This window comes from Brienomyrus brachyistius, chromosome 3 (genome assembly GCF_023856365.1).
Source record: "Brienomyrus brachyistius isolate T26 chromosome 3, BBRACH_0.4, whole genome shotgun sequence".
Taxonomy (NCBI): Eukaryota; Metazoa; Chordata; class Actinopteri; order Osteoglossiformes; family Mormyridae; genus Brienomyrus; species Brienomyrus brachyistius.
This window is the reverse complement of record NC_064535.1, coordinates 26,059,574-26,083,136: the sequence shown is the minus strand read 5'-3', so window position 1 is coordinate 26,083,136 and position 23,563 is coordinate 26,059,574. Positions and strand designations below refer to the sequence as shown.

General features: G+C 46.8%; 1 protein-coding gene across 1 annotated transcript in view; it reads left to right on the top strand.

Moving 5' to 3' along the window:
- The first annotated feature begins 3,245 nt into the window (after nt 1–3,245).
- tmtc1 (transmembrane O-mannosyltransferase targeting cadherins 1) overlaps nt 3,246–23,563 on the top strand; it is a 75,113-nt gene continuing 54,795 nt past the window's right edge. Inside the window, exons 1-4 of the mRNA XM_049008521.1 lie at nt 3,246–3,668; nt 6,102–6,279; nt 11,143–11,216; nt 11,947–12,123. Of these exons, the coding sequence (XP_048864478.1) occupies nt 3,376–3,668; nt 6,102–6,279; nt 11,143–11,216; nt 11,947–12,123 (722 nt within the window). The 5' untranslated portion in view covers nt 3,246–3,375. The remainder of the gene's footprint in view (nt 3,669–6,101; nt 6,280–11,142; nt 11,217–11,946; nt 12,124–23,563) is intronic.

The following is a 23,563-nucleotide window of genomic DNA, read 5'->3' as shown; positions in this document are numbered from 1 at the left end:
TGTCCTGTATGTTCTCCTGCCTCGTGCCCTGTGCTGCCTGGTAAAGGTACGATTTGAATGTGCAGAGAAGAATACAATCCCGTGTTTGTGAAGAGTTAACATGAATGTGTGGATGGCGCCAATTTGCAAAAGCTTGCCTTGTTTATATAGCAATAAAAATTAGTCACCTTTAGACCTTTAGTGATATATTTTCTGTACATCAAAACATTTCAGCATCACGCAATCAACAAATAAAAATAATTGCAAATCAGAGAACATCAGGAAACTGCAATGACTTGAATGGACATTAAATAGGCCTAGATTCTCAGTATGCCCTCCTGTGTGATTAAAAGTGATTAATGTGGTAAACAGTAGGTGGTTGTTATGGCGAGGTTATTCCTATGTAGCTTTTGCTCTACAAATGGGATAACGAGATTTCTCCACGAAGATAAACATCGGGGAACATTCTGTTGACCTCCCACATGTACTATCGACTACCAAATACTGGGGCAAATGCACCCGCCTTAATTATATTGATCTCGCTCTGGAAACGTTTTCTGTTTTGTTGCTCTGTGTTGTGCCTATACCCCAGCTAACAGAGAACGTTCCTAGAACCTTAGCCAACGTTATGTAAATTGGAGGAAAAAGTTCTTAAGGTAACGTCGATGGAACGTTATTTCCGCATTTTTACATTTTAACAAAAGTTCTGTCAGTTTTGGCACAATAACATTACTGCCTGAACATCCTTTTAATGTAATAAATGTTGAAATATATTGTTTGACAATATTCACTCAATAATAGCGATACACGTGTATGTATATTAAATTCATGTGTACCAGCTAGCTTTGGACCTCAGACCTTAAACAAGGCAAGCTTTTGCAAATTGACGCCATCCACACAATCATGTTAACTCATCACAAACACGGGATTGTATTCTTCTCTGCACATTCAAATCTTACCTTTACCAGGCAGCACAGGGTACAAGGCAGGAGAACATACAGGACAGGAGGCCAATGAATTGCAGAGCACGCAATAACACACCTAATCACACACTATGGGCGTTCCAGAGTGACAAAACTACCCGCTGCTCTACTAACCACTTTATTTGTTCGCAACTAATTATTTTGAGTTACAGAATAAATTGTAGTAGTGGGAAAACATTCTGGGAAGATTAGGAAAACTGGGCACTTTGAACATTTCCATAACTTAGCCATAACGTTTGGTAAACATTTCTAGAACGAAAAATTGTTAGTTGGGAGTCTTCAACAAGTAGTTGTAAATTAAGCACTGGGTATGGCTGTAATATGGGGAGAGTTGTAACACCACCAATTCCACCAATCAGCGATAGGATGAGAGTCGTGTAATCATTTCAGTGTTTACATACGTCCTCCATAAACCCACATGATGGATATCAAGGCTGGAAACAGGTACATGCAGATTTTACAAATAAAAAAACAGATTTTGAGGTAAGAAAGTATTTTTTTTTTTGTTGTCCAAGACTATATTTTGTTTAGTATTTATACGATTGCAGACAAAAATCATATGACTTAAATAAGATTAAATTGTAGTTTCTGAGATGTATTTTTCCCCTGCTAATTTAAAACCACTATCCTACTACAGCGAGTTAAACAATAGCTAAGAGGGGTGGGTGGGTTGTAACACATCTTTTAAAAGCATTACAACCATCCCTCTTACATACAACTAAGGACACTTTCTTGATTCTAATAATCAATATTGCCTAGACAGAGGAAAAGAAAGACTGAAAGAGGTGTGTCTGCCAGTGTTTTAAAAAAAAAAGCATCTGATGAGGTCACAAGGAAGGGCAAGTTCGTCCGCTCAGTTGCGAAGGGATCTGCCATGTAACATTGAACAGATACTGCAAATCACTGCAGAAGCAGAGAGGCCAGGGGTCTGGTGATCTTCTCAGTGTAGGTTACAATAGCAGCAACAAAGTCTTCTCTGGGGTGCAGGAGAAGGTGCTAAGAGATATAATTGACTGCGGCAGACCTGTATTATGGACTAATTCCTGGGTTACCAAGACTCATTTGTCAGCATTGTAACTCTTATTAAGAATACACACATACACACATTATTTTTATTAGACTTACATGTTTTTTTGCACAGATGCATTGTAGTAGAGTGTTGATTAAGCATACATACCATTAAGTTTGTTCTAGCAGACTAGTGGATTTGAGTTCTAGCTCGAAAATTCAGTGAGTTATAGGTGGCAAAGCGTGTTACAACCATACCCGATCTCCCCAACACATAACACCCTATCGCTTTGAAGTACAAACCGCTTACAGGGTTGCCAACTCTCGCGTCTGGTGTGACGTTTTCAGACTCGCGAACACTCAAGAAATCATACAGCAAATCTGTTTAATTCCGTCATAAACCTAAAATTAGCTACATCAAAAGCATTGGGCTAGTTTGATAGTCCTACAGATTGCGAGGTAATAAAACTCTCACGTGGATGCAAATGCGCAATGCAAACTAAATAAATATGAAAAGGGATATTCACTTAGGAATACTCAATGAATGCACTTAGGAATACTCAATGAACGCACACAGCTTCGGCATAGCACTGGGCTACTGCAAGAGGCTAGAGTATCCCGAATTAGCATTATAAAGGTAAAGAATAGTGAACCACTCCCTCATAAAAAAATAGATAGATAGATAGATAGATAGATAGATAGATAGATAGATAGATAGATAGATAGATAGATAGATAGATAGATAGATAGATAGATAGATAGATAGATAGATAGATAGATAGATAGATAGATAGATAGATAGATAGATAGATAGATAGAGTAGTTTCTAGGAAGTGTATGAGCAGATTCCATGATCTGCATCGCCCTGATCGGGATATTATTGCATGCTATGTATTTTACTTGACAAGAAAGTCCATGACTATTTGCTCGTTGTTCTCTTTAGCTTCTACTTAGTTTTAGATTTATTAGTTCAAGTACGAGGAAAAAAATGAAATTATAAGCAATTCCTATGCATATTACATTGATCCCAGTAACTGCTATATTAAACGGGGAAAATATCACTCAGTGAAACTGGCTAGTCTGTTATACATACACAGTGCTTTATTCACACTGTAAATGGAGCACTTTAAAAACGTTCTAGATTGTTTTAGTGATCAGTGAGTCCGCTGACACCGGCGTCTCAGGTTCGGTCCCAGGTCTCCTCTCTCCTCTCTCTCTCCCTCAGGTAAAGCTGCTCGTTTGTTCGCGGCTACCGCGCATGCGCGGGAGGGCGGCGCATGGAGAAGCGGCCCCTGCTCGGCGGTTCGGAGTCACTGCCCGCAGCCTGCGAGCCGGAGCCGGAGATGGTGTCCCACGCTCCCCGGGATTTCAACAAACGTGACCAGCATGCGAGCGGAGGGGCAACATGACAGCAAAGAGCCGAGAGAGGAGCACCTCGCTTTCGCGTCTTTCCGCTCTCTTCGGTCCGGACGGGGGTCTTTTTCGCTACATTGTCTTAGCTGCTGCCTGCGCGCTGTGCTATAGTAACTCCCTGCGAGGGGAATTTGTGCACGACGATGTGTGGGCTATCACTAACAATCCCGATGTCAGATCGGGGTCCAGCTTGCGAAACATCTTTTTCAACGACTTCTGGGGGAAGAGAATGGCCGATAACACCAGCCACAAGTCTTACAGACCGCTGTGCATTCTCAGTTTCAAGTAGGTTGTGCGTGATTTATTCTTTTTAATTCCCCCTCCTCGCTTGGATGAGCCAGTAAGGTGTTACCGCTGTACCGCCGCAACATCTGGACGTGTCCGCCAAACGTGGGTGCTGTCAGTGCGCCCGAGCGCTGCTCGCAAAGCCGCATCTTGCACCTCGGACACCGCAAGCCGATCTGGCTGCTTCTGGCGTTCAGGTCTGATACGGTTACGGGATTGAAATAGACGCCCGGACCAGCCAGCATACTTCACACCGAGCTGGACAAGCGGGAGACGGGGAAACTAGCTGAAAGGACGTGCTAAAAGTCACTCCCAGGGACCAGATGTTAGGAGTTTCGCTTTTCTTTGCATCGGGGTCTTGCTAACACTTGTTGCGCAGTAAGATCCTTTCTTGCAGATCTGGTTTTTGGTTCGTCCCAGTTTATGAGTTGCGAAGGGAAGGCGCGCTTCTCTGTTTCATGTACAGGTTTTCTCATGATATCGTACTATATCTGTACTGTTTATCGATGCATTTGCACGAGGGGCGTGTGTACAATTTAGAAGCATGTTATACTATGTTGCACGGTTAGAACCATACACTTAAACTTCCCACTTTTACGGAAATTTGTTGCACTTTTTGATAAACGATACGATCACGCCTACGGCGTATTTATGGTAAACTTTGTCATATTTATTTATTTTGTCATACTTTGTCCATGCATATGGCAAGACACCGGGTTTTTACGTTTGGCGATGAGCATACTGTGCGAAATCTAGGGAAGTAGCCCGGAGTTGATCTTTATGAAAAATCGAAGGGTCCTCTCTTTTGAACATCTTACTTTTATGCACCCTTGTACTAATATATAAGTTAAATGTCCTGTTCGCGTTAATCCTGTTCGTTTTCTTTTCCCAATCTATAATATAATGCCTGCGATAAAGATCTCAGTTTTATCCGAAAAATCCGAGTAAGTTCACACCCATCAATAAATGCGCGCCGGTCGTGTAGCTGCTGAACAAAATAGAAAATATCTGTTTTGCTTTACTCAAAAAAGCTGAAGTCCAGAACGTAGAGGAAAGGACTATTTTTCACAGACTCCCTCAAACATAACAGATTTTACAATTAAATATGTATTGCAGGTGAGCGCAGTTGAGAATGAGCCCGGACTTCGCCCCTCACCCAAAACATTCCCATTTTTTCCCGCAGCTGGCAGTGAAAATCTAAGAACATTTTATTTTTAAAAAGTCACCCATCTTCCACATTTCCTTTATATTTCACTTGATCATATTTTCTAATATTTCTTTGAGAAATATGGCACTAGAATTCCTCGACTTTGTGCTAGAACTGCATTGCATTTTAGGCAGTTTTATTTTCTAATTTAGCTGATGAATTCCTCTTCCAACCAGAAAACCTTGGCTTCAGTGGAATCTCCGCAAGCAATTAAAAGACTATACACATTGATTTCTAATTATCATACTGAATCTGTTAATAGAAAAAATGATCAATTCTCATTTATATGTGCTGGTGGGCTGAAAGAGAAAAACAGCAGAAAATGATGATTTAATTAAAATCTGTCTTTGAAAAGCAATCTCAGGGCCAGGCTGCTGGGATGCTGTTACAGCCAGTGTGTCTAATATTTGTCATTTTGAGGCATGTTTTGCCGGTTGTTGTACAAAGAGGATGCTGGCTTGGAAATGTGCGCGATGGATGTCGTTCTTGTGGGCATGAGGGAGCGGGTGATCCGAAAACCAGGCTCCTGGGCCGTGGGTATTCTTAGCCAAAGAAGCCCAAAAATGGCTCTCTGTTCAATACCCTGCCCACTCACATAATTAATCCTCTGCGTACAACAGCAGACCCTTTGGAAGAGGCTTGAACCTGCAATTGCTGGGTCATGGGTTCGAGTAGTCCGGTGCAGTGTCCCCGGCCCATGTATGAGTCAGGAAGTTGGCGGTCATAAGTGTTTTAATATGAATTGTGTGGCTATGTATTACCTCCATGTGCAGTCAGACTCTCAACATATCAGATGATGGAAAACTTGTTCAAATGCATGCTTAAGCTGTGCTTTATTACCTTTGTACTTTACACAGTCATTATGGCTTTTACAATATTTTCCATCTATACCATGCTTTGCGATATTTACTTTGCCCAGCAGGAGAATAAAATCCAGTTGGTGTATTAATGTCCTACACCCCTATCCAGGATAAGATGTAGGAAGATTGATGGATAACAGGCATATATAAGGGCGGGACCACAGGAACACTGGCCTCAGCTGAAAGCTGATTGGCCGCTGGAAAATTTTGGAATTGCTCCTGATAAATATTAATGTCCTGTTCACATTGAATCATTTGACAGAACCTTCCTGCTCTGCATGACAGAGTGCTCGGCCAATCAAAGACCTGGTCTTTGACGTTAATCGCCTGGCTGCTCCCCACTCTTGACTCCTTTCTTTCTCATAGGCTGAACATCATGCTGGGCGGGATGACGCCGTTCTACTTCCACGTGGTGAACGTGGTGCTGCACTGCGCTTCCACGGCACTGCTCATGCACACGTGCCAGTGCGCTGTGTTCAGCAGCGGGCGGCCCGCCTTCCTCGCAGCCCTGCTCTTCGCCGTCCACCCCGTTCACACAGAGGCGGTAAGCGAGGGGGCCGTTGGGGGCCGTGTTGGCGTTGGGGGCCTTTGTGGCTCTATAGAGGAACTCTGTCTGCTGGTCTTGACTTCATGGCTGATCTGCAGTTGGGAAGGAACCTTCATCATATGGTCTACTGCTGGTTTTAGATGCAGGTGTGATGCCAATGATGTTTTCAGCTCGGTAGTTCTGGGGTCCAGGGTCGTACGGAGACATGGCTGAGCCCCTGAAAAATTTTCCCAAATGGGACCCCACCTTCTCCAAACCAATGCTATCATTATCCATGCCCCCATATGCACCCCCATAGTGTCTGGGCTCCTGAAAGTCTTCGTCTTTCTTCTCGTCTCTCCTCTTCTCCTATTCCCCAGTCCCAGTGGATGACACACTGCTAGACAATACAGTTATGAATCAATCCATTCACCCACGTTCGTCCGACTTGATTCACACCTTCATTTCCTGCAATTTTTAACAGGAGTATCAGAATAGAGCAGTGCTATGTCCTGGTGGACTGTGATTTCATCTGGAAAGCCGCAATCAGACCCTCCTCAGCTTTGTGTTGCTGATGGAATTTGGACCCCAGGGAAAAAATAATCGCGTACCCCTGGACTAGAACATGTGAAGAGGAGCTTCCAGTCCCTGTTTGACCGTAGTGCATGTTAAACACTGCTAATGCTAACCGTAGACCAGATATCTGGGATCTGAGGACCGGCGAGCGGCAGTGCGCAGCCTCAGGAAATGAGTTTACGTCGTTAGCATTCCCCCAAGTTGGGATAGCGGTTAACGCTCATGTGCACACGTGTACGTGTAAGTTAGCAGCTCTAGCCGGCTTTAATTGACTTGATAAGGACCGCTGCTGTTCTGGGCCCTGCTGTAATGGTCCTGGGCCGCCTGTGTACGAAAGACCCAACTTTAATTACCTTGAGCTGAAAATCGCTGAGGTTTCTTTCACACTTGGCTAACATTTCTGTTTTTTTTTTTTTTGTGTGTATGTGTCAGCTTGCGTGAGTGTGCTTGGAGTAGGAGAGGGGAGAGGGAGAGCTTGCAGGTGTCAGCGTGATGTTAGAATTAACTCAAGGTGCCCAGGGTAGGGGCCGTAAATACCATCTGCTTAAAAATAGACTGTGGGGTGAACTCACTTTCCTTATAAACATATCAGCTTTGTGTCTGACTGCTTAATAAATAAATATTAACGCAAAGAATGTTTCTGAGTAAAAAGAAATGTGCTGTGTGTTGAGCTTAAATGAATCAGCTTCTTGTTTTCTCACTTAGATTTCACTTAAACCTTCTGTGATAACGGGACTCAGATCAGTGACCAGTGAAGGACACTCTTCACTGGCCATTATAGAAAGAGTTCCCTACCCTAGGGAGCGTCTGTAATTGCTTGTTTGAGATGGAAGGTGTTCAGCCCTGGTTTGTTTCGGGCTTCAGTGTTATTAAGGGAGGATGTGAAATCTCACCTGCTCCCTCAAGGTCTCTGATGAATGGAACTGCAAGTGTAGGAACATCTGGCACTGAGAATATTGGGAGAATGCATGAAAGCATCATCAACGTTACTGCACCTGAAGGGCTATGGAAAGAGCTTTGGAACCATGGAGTGTTCTCCTCACATCTTAACATCTTGAGTGTTGCATTTTTGTCCCAATGTGGTTTCAGAAGTATAGACTTTTGTACAAGGAGAAATGATGTGTTCTAAGTCTACCTGTCAGCTTGCAAGTGCTCATGGGATTGAAGCTTATTATTGGCTGTTTGAGGGAGAGTGAGAGGTTGTGAGTGGCTTTACTCCTGGTGCAGCTCTAGATGCAGCTGGTCAGCTGGCGGTGCCATGGTATTGCAGTGTTTCAGCTTCAGCAGATGGTGTCTCTGAGCGTGGAGGAGGCTTGAAGGTGTTTTTTTCTGGCCTCGAGAAGACATAGTATGAGTGTGCTGGCCATGGAGCAGGGTCAGGGTCACAGAAGACTCTAAAACAATGTTTCTCAACCCAGTTCTCAGGGACCCCTAGACCAGAAGTGGTCAGTCTTATCCAGAAGGGTCCATTGGGTTTGCAAGTTTTTGCTGCAGATCTGTATTTAGGTTACTAATTACAGGACTGATTGGCTGAAGTGTTCTTGCACCTGGGTTTGAACAGCTGACCTAAAGGTTACCCCAGAAACCTGCATACACACCGGCCCTTTGTGGGTAAGATTGCCCAGCCCTGCCCTTGACAGTGAAAGTCAGTGTTTGTCTACTCAGTCCTCTGGGGCCCACAGACAGTGCACGTTTTCGCTTGCTCCCAGTTTCCAAACCTGAGCCCGACAATCGGGAACACTGAATACCTGGTACAGGTGTATTGAGAGCTGGGGGGGGGGGGAGTGAAAATGTGGACCCTCTGGGGGCTTCCCGAGGACTGGATTGGGAACCACTGCTATAGAAGATGGAGAAGGTTCCAGCAATAGTCACAGCAAACATGAGGCATTTGAGAACTCAGTTTTGCATGGTGAAGTAACCCATTATACTGAAAAGCCAGTGAGCAGCCCCTTTAAATGTGGCTAAGGACAGCTTTGCACCGGGAGTTTGAGCCCCCTCTGCTGGACGATGGGTGTAAACCGGTGCATGGTTTGCCCCCGGCACAATAGAAAGTCAGGCCTGGTGGTTTTGATTGATAACCTTGTCTCCAGGCTAACTGGGAACTCAGGGTATTGGAGAACCACATGTCATCCATCTCTTCTTTGTCTGAAGACCCCTAGAATGGTGGGGTGGGAACCATGGCAGGGGTCTTCTACTGCAGCCACTCTCAGGGCTCCCCCCCAAGGCGGTACGGTTTCAGGAGAAGGGCTGTGTGGCCCTCCTGCCAGCCCGGAACCATCCCTGCATAGCTGCTGTGCGACTTAGTGCCGTTTAGTGCCTTAAATGCCCACCTTGAACGCACTCAAGGGAGTGAACAGGAAAGGCGAAAAGACAGTCGACATGACAAAAGCGCCTTCTCCATGGCTTCATGAATAAAATATTCCTCCACCCCTCCGTGACCCCTGTTACTCAACCAGCCTTATGAAACAGATGAGTGTGCGCTTTTCTTTTTACGAACTGCGGGAGAACAACTACAGGAAAACTATTGGTGAGAAATGAGCAAATTCATTCTGCCTTTGACTAACTAATGTAATATCTGATTTGAAGTGGAGACTTAAAGTATATGAGGCTAGTCTTTTACAAGCGATCACTGACTGGTTCAAAGGTCCCTCGCTCTCCAGATCGAGCCTGATTTGCTTTATGTTGGTTTATTTTTGGCAACTCGAATGGTCAAACGGCAGCTGTAAACTTAACTTCGCCACGGTCTGTGTTTTGGGAACGCAAACCTCAGATATACGTTGCCCACATCACGGGCCGTTATTGGTCAATGCTCTCAGAGTCAAAGATAGTATGTCTCTGCCGGGCATATACTTGTATACCGTTCTTCCTCCTCACGGCCTCATGTGTCGGTCCCCCGGCATCCCAGACCACCGCCTCCCCTTCCCAAGTTTTGACTCCCACATCGGTGTTGAGTAGGAGAACAGTAGTGGAATGAAGCAGAGAATAAAGCCTTTATCGTTGCCCTGCTTGAGGTTGGCTGACATCCCAACGTAGCCGAACAGTCATGTAAGGAATTCCAGTTCTGCTGCTCGATTTCTATACTCAAGGGGACTCTGTCGCACAGCGGGATGGTGTCGTGGGCGGGGGGTGGGGTGCTTCACGACTCCCATCCCTGACATTTGCAGAGGAGTTAGCAGACCAGAATCGCTTCAGCTTCCCCTTGATTCTGTTCGCCCAGCAGTCACGTTCTGTGTAATCATATAAAGTTGTCATACCCAGAGGTCCCGGCCTGCCATTTTCCTTGCAGACCCAGGCTTTTCCTTCTCGCCTGCCCACCGTCAAATGTTTGTTTTCTTCTCCTCTAGTAGTATCGGCCTTTTTTCACATAATTTTAAAATCGTGTAATATTGATTTATGTTTTTTTTTTTTGCAAGGCACTCGATAATGTCTATTCACCTGTTGTTGCGTTAAGTACTCAGGAGGATAGTGTCAGATAAAATAAATATATGATGTCTGAATAATGAATCAAGTGCGAGTAACGTTGGATGGGCTGATGTGTTTGTGAATTGCAAGCTGCCTCTCTGTCAGTGTTGGCTGTTTGGAGGAGTGCTGTCATGGCGAGATGAGTAGGGTTTATACCAGGATGCAGATATCGGGCTGTGAATCGGAGCCAGTGAGCAGCTTGTTTACTGCGGTGATAGTGGGTGGCGTCCTGCACCTGGAAGATCAGACCTCAGCGGGCTCTGCTGTACGTTGAGGTCCGTTCTGCTGTTGGTTTATTGAGGCTTTGGGTCCGCCTGACTGCGCTCACTGCTCTTTCGCTGGACTCGTTTCAGCTCCTATCCTGAGCTGTCAGTCATTAGCCCTCTAGGACCTCAGCCAAGTGGTTATGCTGGACATTTCATCCTTTATGTCAGGGGTGTCAAACCCCAGTCCTGGAGGACCAGAGCCCAGTCTAGCTTAGTTCTTTTTTGGATCCATCAGAAATGATTCAGCTCAAGAGCTGTGTGGTAATTAGCTCAAGGAGTTCAATCAGGTGTGTTAAATGTGGGAAGACCCCAAAATGTGCAGGGATCCTGGACTGGAGTTTTACACCCCTGCTCTATGTCTATGTTTCTCAACCCGAATCCTCTGGGACTCCCAGACAATCCACAGCTTTGCTCGCTCCCAGCCAATCAAGAACATGGAATATCTGGTAGAGATATGTTGGGAACTGAGAGAGAACAAAAGAGCGGACTATCTGGGGGTTCCCATGGATTGTGTTGAGTAAAACTGCACTGTTTCAGCAATGACTTTGTGTGTTAATTATGTTCTGTTGTTTAACAGGTGTCTGGGATCGTAGGACGGGCTGACGTCCTGGCCTGCATGTTGTTCCTCCTGACGTTTCTCTCCTACATTAGGTGAGCGTCGTCTAGCTAGCTAGTCCCGCCCCCAATCATCCATCTCCGTGTTTAAGTCAATGTGAAATAAGGTGGGAGGGGTCACGCTGGGGTGAATTCTGAATTATCTGCCATCTTTCCTTTCTTCATCTCCCTGGAATGTCTGCAGGCAGGCAGTGTGCAAGTCACATTTTTACTTTGATACTTCTGATACTTTTGTCACCGTTATCAAACAGCGATCGTTCATTATTGCTTATGGAGGTGTCACAATACAGCAGAGACCCGAATGCGAAAAACTCGGCAAAGATTAATATGATGTTGTTTTTTTGTGCTTGAGTAGGAGATAATTTAACTCTTTCCTTCCTCTACCTGGATATATCCCAGTGTATGTCCCATACTATCTTATCTGTGCAATACCTGTATCTTTCCAAACATTAATGTTACTGTTTTCATCTCTACATGGTAGTATCCTCCTGTCCAGATCTCACTGAATGCTAAGCTAGTTCTTCTTTGCTCCGTGCAGTAACGTATGTTAGCCTGACTGTTCCCCTGTCCAGGTCTCACTGAATGCTAAGCTAGTTCTTCTTTGCTCCGTGCAGTAACGTATGTTAGCCTGACTGTTCCCCTGTCCAGGTCTCACTGAATGCTAAGCTAGTTCTTCTTTGCTCCGTGCAGTAACGTATGTTAGCCTGACTGTTCCCCTGTCCAGGTCTCACTGAATGCTAAGCTAACTCTTCTCTTCTCTGTGCAGGAGCGTGACTGGGAGCTGTCCGGGGTCCGGCTTCCCTCCCACCGTGTCACCCTGCTCGCTGATCCTGAGCCTGCTGCTGGGCACCTGTGCTATGCTGGTGAAGGAGACGGGGGTCACCGTCTTCGGGGTGTGCCTGCTGTATGACGGCCTGGTGCTGTGCCGCAAGCCCCTTGTCACGTAAGTGTCTGTGGATGACCCTTTGGCTGCCTGGAGGGCCTCACCTAGCCTTTTCATGTACCTGTGAAATGCAGCTATGGTAGATATATATAGATAGATACAGTGAAGCCTGGACGTATCTGCCTTTATTGTATTTGTCTCTATTTTAGGTATGTTATTCACTTCATAGTGAATGGCCTTGAGGCGATGCAGTGTTACATATATATATATATATATATATATTGCAATGATAAGTGTTCAACATCTCAAAATTTTCAGAAATTTCACACTCTGCAAAACAGCCCCCTTTAGTTTCAATGACAGCACTGCAGACTCTTGCTATTCTTTCGGTCTGCTTCCATATGTAGCCACCTGGAATGCTTCTCCAACAGTCATGAAGGACGTTTCCACAAGTTCTGGACACATGTTGCCTACCTTGCTCTTACTCTTCCGTCAGACTCATCTCAAGCCATGTCTATGGGGTTTAGGTTGCGGGATTGTGGGGGTCTGGTCACCTGACTCAGCAATCCATCTTTTTTCCTGTTCCCCAGAATTCTTATTTCATAAAGTCATGCCGTGCTGAGGGTCATTATCTTTTCGAACAACAGATGATTTTCAGGTGTTTCCAGACTTTTGACTGGTATGACACACAGATGGATGGATGGATGGATGGACAATTAATGATAAACAGTTGGTAAATCTCTTCTTTTCAGATAGGCAGATTACTTTGCTTACTTGTGGTTTGGAATGTTCCAGCATGTGGCTGTGTTTTTACCGTGGGCCGCGTCTGAATATCCATGTCCCAGAGTGACATACGGCTGTTTCTGCCAGCTTACAGCCCTGCTTCAGTGGAGCAGCTGAGGGGATTATTTGTGCACGTTTCGGCTGAAGTGTACCGAGCGTATACCCGGAGGGCCTTAAACCTCTGACCATCTGGTGACTTTCTGAGCTATACCGTGACCTTTCAGAAAACCTTTAAAAATGTCATGCCGGTGCACCACAGACGATTCACAGCGCGGAAGAAGTCGCTGGGTTTAAACGGTTTAGTGAGCAGAGTCGCGTTTGTGTAGATGTAGGACGGCCTGTATGTATGTAAGACTTTCCAGAGCAGAGCCTGCAGTGACCGTGCCCATCAAAAGCTCACAGCTGGCCTCCTGCAGTTATGACTTCCTGTGCTGTGGGCAGGGACTCAAATCCTCGGAGCTTTCTAAACATACAAAGTGGTCTTTTATTTACCAGGACCACCAATGGGTCCCTTCTTGTTGACTTTGGCAACTGGATAGGGAATTGTTTTTATATTGAACCGTGGCTGGAATACTGAAACGAACATTTGTTATGGAAGTTAAAGTTTATTAAAATTCTGTTTTCTTAACTTTAGGCATTTATTTTCTTGCAGAGGGAGAAATGCGGTTTTTCTCAGTTGCTTTGGTGCATTTGGTGCATTGGGAGTTGGTGTGTGCTTCAGTGGGCGAAGCCTCTGTGCCTGTAGGCATAAAGTCACCGGTTTGAGCCTGGCCTTGGCAGAGTAGCCACATCTGTGGGCCCTCGAGCATTGCCCTTAACTCTCAGCTCAATGCGTGCCATAGCAGGTGGTTTCCCTTCACTGCCAAAAGAAGAGTTTTTCCACTGTCGTGCATGTGATTATGTGCAATTATCTGCTGATTCCTTCATTATCAATTGTTTATGTCATGTTGGTCAAAATGTATTATACTGGTACTCCTAAAATATCTAGGCATTGGTTCATTGCGTAAGTCATTGCACGTGAAACGGTGGAACCAGTTGCCATAATCGGTCAAGCATATTCTCTATACATCTCTGTCATAGTTCTTTTGTAAATGTGTCTTGAATTGATGAGTTGTTGATTTCAACCAATGGAGGGGGAATATTAGTGTTAGATCAACCAGTAATCAACCAGTTCACTAAAGTAGCTCATACAGTAGGTGCATCTCATGAATCTTCAGTTAACAAGCATGTTGATAGAGCACAGCACAGTGTTACAATTTGACAATGGAAGAAGAACAAGGAAATTAAGGGTCAACAGTTGGGGAAGAAGAGGATCAAGGGTAGGGAGGCAAAACAGGAAGAGGTAGAAATGACCAAGGGCAGAGGCACGTTTCTGATGAATTGAGGACCACAAATGTGGACCATGTCCTCAACCAAAGCCTTACAATGACTGAAGCTGGTCTAAGAGTACAGCTGAATATTGGGAGAACAACCGTGTCCTCAGTCATTCAAATGTTAATCTAACAATGTGCACTGTACTGTAAAATTGTATACTTACTGAAGTACTTTATATCACATTTTACATTATACAGTAAATATACATTATAACTGCATGTTGTTTACTGTACACACAAACACGCATGTACATATACAGTATGTACATATGTACGCACTGAATATGTATATATATTTGTGTATGTGTATATATATATATATGTACAGTGAAATTCATATATGTGTTACAGAAAAAGTAGAGCTTTGTGTCATCAAAACCTGGTTTAGATCAGGAAATACTCGTGTTGACAACATGACTAAGCATTTTGACCGTCTTGTTTGAAAACAATGACACAAAGACTTGTCATTCTTTGACATGGTCACTGACATAAATATTTACTTTCAAGAGATAAACTTTGGATTTTGAGCAAGTTACGGGCTTTGCAGATAATCCATTGCATGCTGCTGTTTGTACGAATGGCATCGAGAAATGCATTTTTGCAAATGTTAAGGATAATTCGAGAAATGTACCAAAGTGTCTGAGAAAAACCGCAAACCTGCATGGCTGACCTCCTTATCTCAGCCAGCTTCTACTGAGCAGACTGCTTAAATCAGAAATTCAGGAAGACAACTTTGACCCTGTATAACTCTGCCTGTTCTTCTGCGTCGCTTTTAAGGTGGAACTGCTCAGAGCCGGAATCGAGATCAGAACTGGCTTCATTCTCCAAGCCTGTTACCACATACTTGGGATGGGTCCCCTTTTGTGAAAAACGCATCACTGGTGATGTTTGGTACAGGGTGTGTGGCTCAGTGAGTTAGTATGCTATGTTTGTGACCGGAAGTTCATGGGCTCAAATCCCCATGTCAGCTAAGTAATAACGGAACAAAACACATTTCCTGATCTCTTCTTGTATGGGGCTGGATGAAACCAGCTGAGGGACTTGAAAACCAAGTGTTCCATGACTCTTTTGCGAATGAGAGTTGAGGTGGGGGGGGGGGTGCACAAGGGTTCTTTTGAGGATTGAGAAGCAGAAGCCCCACTGGGGTCTGGCTGGTGAGTAAACACCTTCGGTTCTCCTGAGGGGAGTGCTGCTCTACAATTCCCTTTGCGATCCATGCGGGAGAAGCAGGAGCAGATGGGCCAATTATCAGCACTGGAATTCTGCAGTGACTGCTGTCCCAATCCGGCTGTTCTTCTAGGTGGGCCTTGGATGCAGTATTCTGTGTTGGGTCTGCTACCCTTCAGTGCGCGAGTCCTGTCCTTAACTATACTGCGTCGGCGTTAGCTAAATGCTGCCAGACTCTCACCAGGTAATGAGTCACCCTCGGTGCAGCCCCACTAAACGGCAAGCATGGCTCTGTCTGCTCTTCATCGCCGGGCGTGAAGCCGACTGCGGCTTGATGTTAAGTGAACACAATCGGAAATGACAAACCCTGTGAGCTTTAATGGCTTTTCTGAGTAGTTCTGCTGAATGATCACTTCTGGTGATTGTTTTCTTGTTTGTGAGGACCGCAGCGGGTAATCTGCCAGAGATAATGCCATTTGCGACCTCCAGGTAGGCCTGGGCGGTATCTGATTTTTCATACCGTCATGCATTCTCGACTGCAGTATGTGATATTTTGATGGTATTCTCAAGAGCAACACTATTCCAGTCTTGCCGACAAAATTCATCGGGAAGGAGGAGTGAAATTTATCTCTTAAATTTTTTTGGCAAGATTTTAAAGCACCGGTGTACACCTAAAATACTGCGATGTACCCTGTTGCCTTCATACCATCCGAGGCTACTTCCAGAGTTTCTGAGGGGTGGCAGGAATGACATGGGCTTGAGGGGGTAATGGCAGGTGGGCGGCTCCGTATAGGCACCTGAAATCTTTACATTTTTTTATGATTCCTTCCCACAAAATGTTGGGATTTTTCCTTGGGGGGCATTCAGTCGACCCTCGTGCCCATGCAGGATTGATGCTTGGAGGTCTGGGCTAGAGGTATATAAATATGGGCTCTGGGCCTACCAGCTATGTCAGCACACCCCAAAGTGAGTAGATCATCTGCGGGCTCGCGCATGTACCCTGGGACATCTGTGCTGTCGCCGGTGGCTGCGTTCAGGAGCTCCTGGGACGTGACGCCATTTGCAGCAGATGGAGCCATTTTTGTAACAAGCCCTTTTATTGATATCCCGTGCTAGCAAGGCTTTTGCAGGTAACATACTCAGCTTGTTGCCAGCAGATTGTGGGTTCGAACGTCCGGGAGAGGTCTTGCTGTTGTACCATTAAACAGGCTAGTCGCTGAACTATACTTGTTCACATGTGATTAGATATGTAATGGGATGCAGTTTGGATTGTAGATTCTCCAGCTTCATCCAAAAAAACACAGAAGTAGGAACAGTTTTGGCCTTGCCCAGGGGTAGGGGCTGACTGATGGTGGAATTATCCAGGCCGATCGTCTCACAGGCCCCCTCCCCACTTGAATTCACTCGCTACTTGGCCTGAAGGCCCTAGAAAGAAAGGCTCCCAACCGAAGCAGAGAAGAAGGTTCGCCTTGGCTCAGAGCCGAGCTGACTCATGGAGAGATGCAGATGCTTGAGGGCCTGATAAGCTCGGCCATGCTATCAATATGGCCGGCTGTGACCCCCCCCAGGTGGGTCAGCAGAGAGCAGGCCTGCTTTAGTGTGCCACAGCCCAGCTTATCCCATGCCAAAACCCCCGGTCCCCTTTGATCTCGCAGTCATGCTGTGAAAGCTGCACAATGTCAAGTGGCGATCTGATGAAATGCTTTCAATCCCCACTGATCCCCCCCCCACCCCTGGTCACAATGTTCGTCTTTCCCCCCCATTGGCAGGCTCTTCCGCTGCTGACGCTTATTGACGTTCCCAGGCGCTTGATATCTCCAAAACATCTGTTCATATCTGATTTAATTTCAGATTAATTAATTGGTGAGATCTGCTAGTCTGCAGGCATTACAGCTACCCCCCCTCCCACACACACACACACACACACACACACACACACACACACACACAGATTCACTCAGTGGCTGATTACTAGTACCGGGGAGGACCCAATTTATTAGGTAAATTCTCGGCCCTGCAGTGTATGAAAATCCCAGGAATGTGGCTGAAGCTGAGATGCTGGACCCACCTTGTATGGCACCAACAGTCTGAGCGTGCTCAGAATCACGTAGATCAGGCGCTCTGCCTCATCTGATGTTTCAGTTGAGTTGCAGTTACTGTTGGGAGGAGCGGGCTTTTTGCATTAACAAGCAGATGTACGTAATATACCCGCTGCTGAGCATTTATTCTATGCAGTTAAGTGACCTGTTACAGCAAAGCGTGTGTGATTGCCCCAGGGTGCGTGCGTTTCTACACGTGTGTGCTGTGTGCGTGCGGTTTTATGAAATGCCTGGCTGAAGCAGGCAAACTAACTCCACCCAGCAAAGCGGGTTACTCTGGTGGAGGCCCGGACCCAGGGCCTGGGCCCGTGAGAAATCGATTTCCATAAAGGGCGATGCCAAAGCGGCTTTGCTGTGTGAATTCCGAAGGGCGGTGGGCTGGGCCCCTCATCCTCATTTCCTCCTCGTCAAGAATCATGTGATTTTGCTGTGGGATGGTGTCCGTACAAGGACGTCTGTATCTCTGTTCAGACAAACCATACGGTTCGAAGCGTAGTTCGTTCGGGGAGGAAAGTCCGTGCTCTCCTAGCTGTCACCTTCAAAGAGCTTTTGTGGCCTGAGCTTGTCGTGTTATTGGGGAGATTTTGAACACGTTGCAAACCAAATGCAAATGAGGCAGGTTTGTCAGGATGGGTTTCATATGGAAAGAGTTATGGTTCTAAAAGGAGCTGACTCAAAAAACCAGGACAGGTAAGAGTAAGGGAATAAGAATTGTTTTGTGTCAAAAATGTTCAAAGACATCAAAACTGTATCTGATAAGAAAGATCTGTTGCTGATCACTGCAAGGGAGGGAGCTGACGGAGAGTGACATCAACCACAGGAAGGAGCAGGCGGTCGGTCCAGACTGATCATGGCTGTCTGAAATTTCTCCTATAGAAGAAATCACAGCTCCCAAGGTGATTGAGAATTGAGCAACCAAAAGCCACAGCAGTTTGGGTTAATGCCCTGTCTTGACCCCATCACACAACTAACCAAAGGCATGCGGCTGCAAGTTCACTACAATCTCCAGACTCGAGATCTGCAATGTGTCTTGCTAGAGTGGTTCGAGTGAAGATTTGGCAGTTATGCAGTTTCCTTTGCTTGTTTGGGTGCTTAGTCACAACAAGGGAAGTCTTCCAGTGGCCATGGGCTATATTGACTGTTTTGTTGGTGTCACTCAGGTGGCTGAAGCTGCTTTTGGGGACATAATCAGTGAAGGACATTTTGTTTGTTTTATATCCGGATATGTGGGGGTCCCTGCACTGTCCTGAGGAACAGCTGCACCATCTCACCAGCTGCTCTGCCTCATTGTCTGGTTTGTGTCTCTAACACCTCAGATGACTTGGAAGAATAGCAGAGGAGACGGGGGCCGGCGGTGGGGGCAAGGGGGGCTGGGGACTCTGCTAAGAATATGCTGCCTGCGTTAGCAGTTTGCAGGCTCAGCCTGGCTGGCGACGGGACAGAGTCGTGCCCCCCCAGTTTGGCGGAGCATGGAGGACGGCCGGGCGGAGTCAGGAGAGAGGAGGCAGCGTTGGATGCAGGAGGGCCGGCGCAGGTGGGCAGAAGGCCCCCCCCCCCCCCCCGGCCTGGAACTTGGTGTGAGTGGGCAGCGCCATCTGTAGCCTCTGATTCAAGGAGGACCAGTCCAGCTGTCCTTTAGTGGGGGGTGGAGGGATTTGTACTCATGTCAGCCATTAAGTACCCGCTCTCTGAGGCAGGTTATTTACTCCCAAAGTGACCCAGGAAGACATCTCACCTGAGCAGGACATGAGGAATAGCAGAATGTGCACTCGGCCTTCTTCATCAAGTCTGATACCTCAGCCTTCCACATTTTAATGTCCATTTATGTCCAGTTCACATATGACGGTTCAGTTCTGAACAGCCAGAATTGTGAATGTCTTATGTGGCAGTATTTTCAAGTTGTCAAGGTTCTAGAAAGGCAAACTGTGGAGGAGATACAGAGTGTAGAATAAGCAGACAAAACGATAATAAGTCTGACTCAGATATAGTTTCAGCTACAGGCCTTTCTGCATAATATGCCTGCTGATTAGAAGGAGTGCAGCCGAATATCGGTGATGCATTATGGGTAATTAAAACGTTTCACCAGTGACTGCCCCGTAGCAGGCGTGGGGGCAGACGTACCCTGCAGCTGTGCTGATTTATACCCGCCTCTCCACACGCCCAGTGCCTGGCTTTGATCAGCCCGGAGCTGCCTTCCTGACAGGCTGATTGAAAGCATGTGCGTGACCTACCGTCGCGACCCTTAATAGATTTCCCCATAAACATCCTGCTCCTGCGGCTGTCGGCTTCCAAGGATGGACAGATGCGGCCTTGTCTTGGGGAGACAGACGGCAGAGAACGGGAGACCGCAAGATATCATCATACAGCGTGAGGAGCACTGTACCTTAGAATCACATAATGATTTCTATCAAGCAATTTAGTGTTGTAGCCCTTGTAATTGCTGCAGATCCTTTAGCTGTAAAAGCTGGGGTTAGACGGTGCTGGTAAATCCTTGTTTGGGTTATGCTTGCGGATGGGGGGTTTGCGAGGTGCTGCAACAGCATGCGTGCAGCTTAAGCGATGTTTGTTTGCAGCTATGTCAGACAGCAGATGTATTCTGCTGTTAGGTTTAAGGAGGATGTCTCCATGTCGGCTTTATTCCTTCAGTGGCATCAGAGGCCAGATGGGAACGTGCTGCAAACTGTGACTGACATCTTTTTTCCAAAGTCACGGAGATCCGTTTATCTGCCAATCGGGTGGAAAACGAGTTTATCCCTGGCGAGGGTTTGCGTGAGCCGAGAGCGGCCGGCTGGTTCTCGCCGGCGTGGTATGGCTTTCTCTCCTCCTGGGACGTGACGCCTCTCTTCCTGGAACGCCATCCAGGGGGTATGTGTACCGCATTTTCACGACACGCTGAGCCTGCGAGCTCCGAGGTGGTGCTGTGTCGCTCGGCTGGCTGCCCATCTACTAATTCCTGGAGTGGGTGGATGGGGTCTGAAATATGTCCCAGAGGGGGTGTTTCATGGTGTTTCACAGAGTCTAGCCAGGGGGGCTGCTCCTACTTCATGGGGGGGCATGGGAGATGATGTGCTGATGTGAGGTCCCCAAAGTGGTAGGAGAGCCTCTGTGTTTGGGTGGGGTTGGCAGTGCCCCTGTCTTTACGCTTCGTCTGGAAGCTCACCACCCCTGAGGGAAGTGGCGAGCTGGCCTGCTCCCCGCACGTTCATCTGCGAGATGGAGGCGATTGTGCGTGAGAGTCCACTGCTCAGCCAGATGGTGCCTTAATCCTGTGTGGAGGCTTGAGGTGAAGGAGCACTGGTACTGGTGATAAACAGCATCGGCGAATCAGGGCGCGGCCGCAGCCCCCCAGTGTTTATCCGTGGCCTCCTGCATGCTCCCTGGAAAGGCCCTCGGATCTCCCTCTCGTGTTAATCCCGCGAGATTCCCCTGTGTAAAGCCACAGAAAGTACCGGCTTTGAAGGCCTTGATGAAGGGAGCTTCAGCTGAACCCGCTAATGCTACTTAAATGAAATCCAAAAGGTCGACCTGTTCAAACCAGGAGTAGTGGTAGCTTAACTCTCCTAGGTTTGCTCACACTGTATTATCAGCTCCCCAGTGTACAACTGGCATGGTCTGGCTCTCCCCCCCCCCCCCCGATAATAGATCTACATACCCCTGGCGCACCTCTCCACTGCAATAACACGCCCACGTACGCAACAATAACACAGCCCCGTGGCCACTGCTTAGAATCAAACAGGCAAACAGAGTCCAGTTCAGGGTATCAACTGACTGACTGTGCTCAGTACCGACAGCAGACAACGGGTGTCTGAGACCAGTGCCTCCAGTGCTGTTATACAGCAGAGGTGGTGAGCTGGATTTTACAGTGTACCTCAGAAGAAAAGATGGCAGTGTGTCTGTGTGTGTGTGTGTATGTGTATGTGTGTGTGCGTGAGTCACCCTTCAAACATAATCTCTGTGACGGGTGTGTTTGCATTACTGTTTCATCTCTAAGTAACAGCTACTTTTTTATCCTGGCAGAGACAGACTATTGGAGGAAAAGGCCCTTTCTATATATGAAAAAATCTAGGTAGTTTATATAGACAAACAATCTCAAACTGTGAAAAATATGTAGCTGTACTGTACTAGTGATTCATTTTTCTGCATCTGCACGTCATTCTACCCCATTCTACCCATTTTACCATGAACGGTTTGCCAGTTGATCCTTTGTGTATAGCCATCTGTGTGTGTAGCCTTGTTTGTGCTCTGGTCCACCTCCAGGTTTGGACCTCTGCTTCAGGCTCATGGCCCTTTGATCGGTGCAGCTGGCCTCCATCTGTGGATTCTTGGTTATGCGTGCGGTGCAGACTTAATTACTCCGTAACCTGTTTTCTGCAGAAGGCAGAGGTGTTCGCCCGCCCTCGACCAGCAGGACCACTCTCAGGATGGGAAGAGGGGCGTGTGTGGCAAGGCGAAGGCAGTAGGCCGGCAAGGGACGGTCAGGCAGAGGGCAGCAGGCCAGCAGGGGTTGGGCAGAAATGGGGCAGGGGGCAGGGCGGGCCCTGTGGATTGCACCCCACCCTACCTTACTTGGGGACCCCCCCAGGACCTCTGGGATAATTGGGTGGGTGTCATGATAGTTTTCTTCACTCTGAAGTAAACCCTTGGTATCCTTAGCGATTGTGACTGTTGATTATTGTGGCTTGCAGTGAAAGTGCCTCATGAGGGCAGAGCTTATTGGCCGGCCGGCCACGAGGTGATTTCCTTGAGCTGACCTCACTCTCTGAGCTTTGCTTATTTAAAGGGATGGGTTAGGGTTAGGGTTAGGGTTTTTGGTTTTGGGATGGGTGTTTGATGGGAGGAGCCTGAGAAGAACCTTGAAGCTTGACAGCAGTGGGAGTCGAGATGCGGGGGGTGCATTAAAACGACAGAGTTATGGAAGCCGATGAAACGAGAGTCGCTGTTAAAATTCGGTTTTGCCATTTACGCATCCATCAGTTTCCCACAACTGCCTGTCAAACACAGGGTCACAACAAGCCTGTCTTAGAATGGGAAAGAAGACACCCTAGAGAGCATGCTTACCCTGACTGGCACATACACGCACAAGCTGTGGGCAATTTGGAGACACCAAGTCATCCAAAACGCATGCCTTTGGACTCCAGTGGGAAACCCACACAAACTTTACACTAACAGGGGAGGGAATTCAGCCCTGGTGATTAGAGGCTATGGTGCTGTTTCATATAAACTGTATCAGAGAAATTCACCTTGCTGGTATTTAATTAATGTGCGACATTGGGAAAAGGTTGGGTGTTGATGACGGAGTCTGCCAGGTGCAGTTCCTGAGCTCACCTGTAGCTGGCGCTGTCGTCCCCCTGCCCTCCAAGCCATGTGTATTTATGCAGGGTCATCGTGGGATGAGCAGGTTCACTGACATTTTAATTCCAATTCGGCATTTTGGTTCAGAATGCTTGGTGCTTTTTAAAAAGTCTTGCAGCCTCATGACTGCACCGCTACCCCTTGACTCATCCCTCCATCAAAAACGCTTCTGCATGGAAAACTGGGAACCAGCACCACCCCTGCTTGGTTAATCTTCAGGATGGGTCTAATTAGTTGCCAGGTAGTAGGAGTCTTCCTAGTGCTCAGAAAATGTGCAGATCCCTCCCCCAGGAGCTAATGAACGCTACTCGATAGCCTGATTCAGGAGGTAGGAGCATGTCGACAGATGCTTGTGATTGTCCTGTTATTGATGTACAACCAGAGATCTAGACATCTTGGCTCTACCTACTCATCAAAGACGACTGAAGACTATAATGTTTTTACATCAGTTGAGGGAGCAGCTCCTAGAATGAGAGCTTGTGCCTCCATTTGTCAACAGCAGATTCGTGGGAGACGGTTGGTCGTTGGTGACGTTCCGGGAACATCCTTTCACCCAATCAGCTAGTTGGGGGAAACTTCTGCCACCGCAGGCTTTCTGCAAACTGAAATCTCATCTTGATCGCTGCACTTTTGTGTTTATTTGCAGAAAGCCTCGCCTCTAAGCAATCTGGGGCACCCTCGAGGGTTGTCACTTTTGCAGCTGAAAGATAAAAGTGAATGGATGGA